This window comes from Sinocyclocheilus rhinocerous, unplaced genomic scaffold (assembly GCF_001515625.1).
Source record: "Sinocyclocheilus rhinocerous isolate Xijiao unplaced genomic scaffold, SAMN03320098_v1.1 scaffold182, whole genome shotgun sequence".
Taxonomy (NCBI): Eukaryota; Metazoa; Chordata; class Actinopteri; order Cypriniformes; family Cyprinidae; genus Sinocyclocheilus; species Sinocyclocheilus rhinocerous.
In genome coordinates, this window is record NW_015655576.1 from 707397 (window position 1) to 709968 (window position 2572).

General features: G+C 39.2%; 1 protein-coding gene and 1 long non-coding RNA gene across 3 annotated transcripts in view; one reads left to right on the top strand and one right to left on the bottom strand.

The window, feature by feature from the left end:
• LOC107718569 (butyrophilin subfamily 1 member A1-like) overlaps positions 1 to 2572 on the top strand; it is a 14348-nt gene that overhangs the window by 4903 nt on the left and 6873 nt on the right. For both annotated transcript variants that reach the window (XM_016525689.1, XM_016525688.1), the window contains exon 5: positions 866 to 949. In XM_016525689.1, coding sequence (XP_016381175.1) covers positions 866 to 949 — 84 coding nt within the window. The remainder of the gene's footprint in view (positions 1 to 865; positions 950 to 2572) is intronic.
• The window catches only part of LOC107718571 (uncharacterized), a 15985-nt gene continuing 13465 nt past the window's right edge, over positions 53 to 2572 (bottom strand). Inside the window, exons 2-3 of the long non-coding RNA XR_001637432.1 lie at positions 2091 to 2093; positions 53 to 177 (exon numbers count right to left, since the gene is read on the bottom strand). This is a non-coding gene — a long non-coding RNA (uncharacterized LOC107718571). The remainder of the gene's footprint in view (positions 178 to 2090; positions 2094 to 2572) is intronic.

The window sequence follows — 2572 nt, forward strand, 5'->3', positions numbered from 1 at the left end:
GATGTTAACGTGCATGTGGGCTCTCTTTCACATTCGCGTTCCCAACCCAGCACCGCTGGGTTATAGATCAAGACCAATTTTCAACCCAAATTGGGTTAAAACAACCCAACTTCCTTAACCAGCGGTCTCAACCCAGCGTTTGGGTTGAAAAAACAACCCAGCGTTTTTAGAGTGTACCTTACTATTAATATCCAGCAAATTAGTTTGAGGCAAAAGTTGCAGTTAATAGTTAGTTAGTTAGTTAATAGTGAGAATTGGTCCCCAAACTAAAGTGTGACCAATAAGTTAATTCAGTATTAATGTCAAGTTTGTTTTCATCCACAAAATATTTAATTAACAGACATTGTGTATTCATATACTTTTGTGTATCAGACATATTCGCTATGATATAATTTAAGATTTATTTATAAATATTGGCATGGATTGCTTCTACAATAACTCTGTATTTTTTAAGCTTGAAAATACTGATTATCTAAACTTTCAATGGATTAACAAAAAATTCTGAGAGAAAATTAAAAAATATCTTCATTTGTGAAGTCTTATAGGTTTGGAATGACATGAGGGCAAGTGAATTATTTTTTTTGTGTGAACTATTCCTTTAAGAAAGGAAGACCAAGAATGATGACTCTCCAAATCAGACAACTCCAAAGTTGGTTTGAGTTCTGCAATGAAAAACACGGACATCAATGGTTTAAATAAAATATTAACACGTAATCATACTGTTGTTGCTTTAATTAACAGACATTGTGTATTCATATACTTTTGTGTATATCTTAGGTCGTGTAATAGTTATTGTTCACAAATTATATTTGTATTTGTTGTCTGAATGCTGTTTTCTCTTTTCTTTATTCTGAATCTTCTTCAGAGCACAGTCGATTACAGAATGAACACAGTCAACTACACTATGAACACAGTCAACTACAGGATGAGAAGAGGAGACTACAACATGGTGAATTTATCTTTATTACTTTATTAATTCATTATTCATTTAAGGTCAGCCATAAAATACAGTTTTAACTGTGTGTATTCATTTATTTTGTGTATATCTTGGGTCTGGTAAATGATCACCAGTTGTTTATATAATGTATATTTATTCAGCTACTGTCATGGCTGGTTGCAAAAACAATATATAGAGCTGGATCTAAGTGCAAGCAGTATTGTTTAGTGAAAAAACACAAAAGAAACAGAGCACACTGGCAAAAAACACAGCAAACTGAGCAACCAACTTAAAAATGAGACGATAACACCAATAACGAACCAAAACCAAGGCTATAAATACACAAGGGCATAATTACCTAAACATAGGACAGGTGTAACTAAATCAGTAACAAAGGCAACAAACACAGTGATTAACACAGGTGAGAAAATTAAAACTAAAGAAACATGCACAGAAACACAAAACAGAACCAAACCCTGACACGTACCAGGGGCTTGTACCATGACAGTGGCCGAACTCAGGAGATGGTCCTCACTGCAGAACACAAGATCCAGGGGGGTGAGGTTGGATCCAGATCCAACTCCTCCCACCTTCCATATCCCTAAACCTACCATCTCCACCCCCTGGATGGATCTTGTGTACTGCAGTGAGGGGCTACTGGAACTCAGGGTTACAGGATTATTTTTGAGTTGATCACCAACTTTCTCTGTCAGATCAGTTTCAGTAGAGTGCAGACGACGAAAACCAGACTGGAATTTATCAAACACATTATACCCATCTAAAACAGTTGTAAGTTCATTAACAACTACTTTTTCCAGGACCTTATATATATATATATATAGGTTCATAATTTTGGGGCAAAGATGGATCAAGATTTGTTTTCTTGAGAATAGGTTGAACAACAGCTTGTTTTAGATAAATTTGTCACGGAATGTCAGGAGAAAACAAGGTTAGATCCAATTGCAGTTTATTAAAGAACAAATAAACAGAACAGAACAAAAACGTGGCAAAAGGTAATCCAAAACACAGGGAACAGAAAACACGATGTAACCTCAAACAATACTGCAGCAAAGACAGACAGAGTGAGCATGGTATAAATAGTGATGGGATGATGAGTAAATTACTAACAGGTGATCATGATCAGAACAGAAACGACCTGCAAGGGACTATGGGAAATGGAGTTCAAAACATGTAATACTGAAACGGGAGAGCACCCTCAAGTGGCTAGTCCAGGGCACCACAACCAGACACTGTGACATTACCCACCCTCTACGGAGCGGATACCAGACGCTCCACCAGAACACATAAAAGTTCAGGAGGGAGGTGGAACTGAGGCGGACCAGGGGGAGGGACTCTGTGAGCTCCCGGACTGGAGCGGGCTCTGGAGTGGGCTCTACTGTCCTCCTTCTCGCCCTCCGCCGCTTAGTGGGAGTCTGAAGGGTAGAGGTGGTGGGAAAATCCCTGCGGAAGGGTTCTGATTGGCCTGGTATTGCCCACTGACTTCGACCATGGAGATACTTGGCGAAGCCCCAGAAGTCTAGGATCCCAAGTCCTTCCATCTCCCACTGGGGCAAAGGATCATCCAGACAGACATTAAGGAGGTCCTTAAGTGCAGCCTCATCATCACTCAGCCCC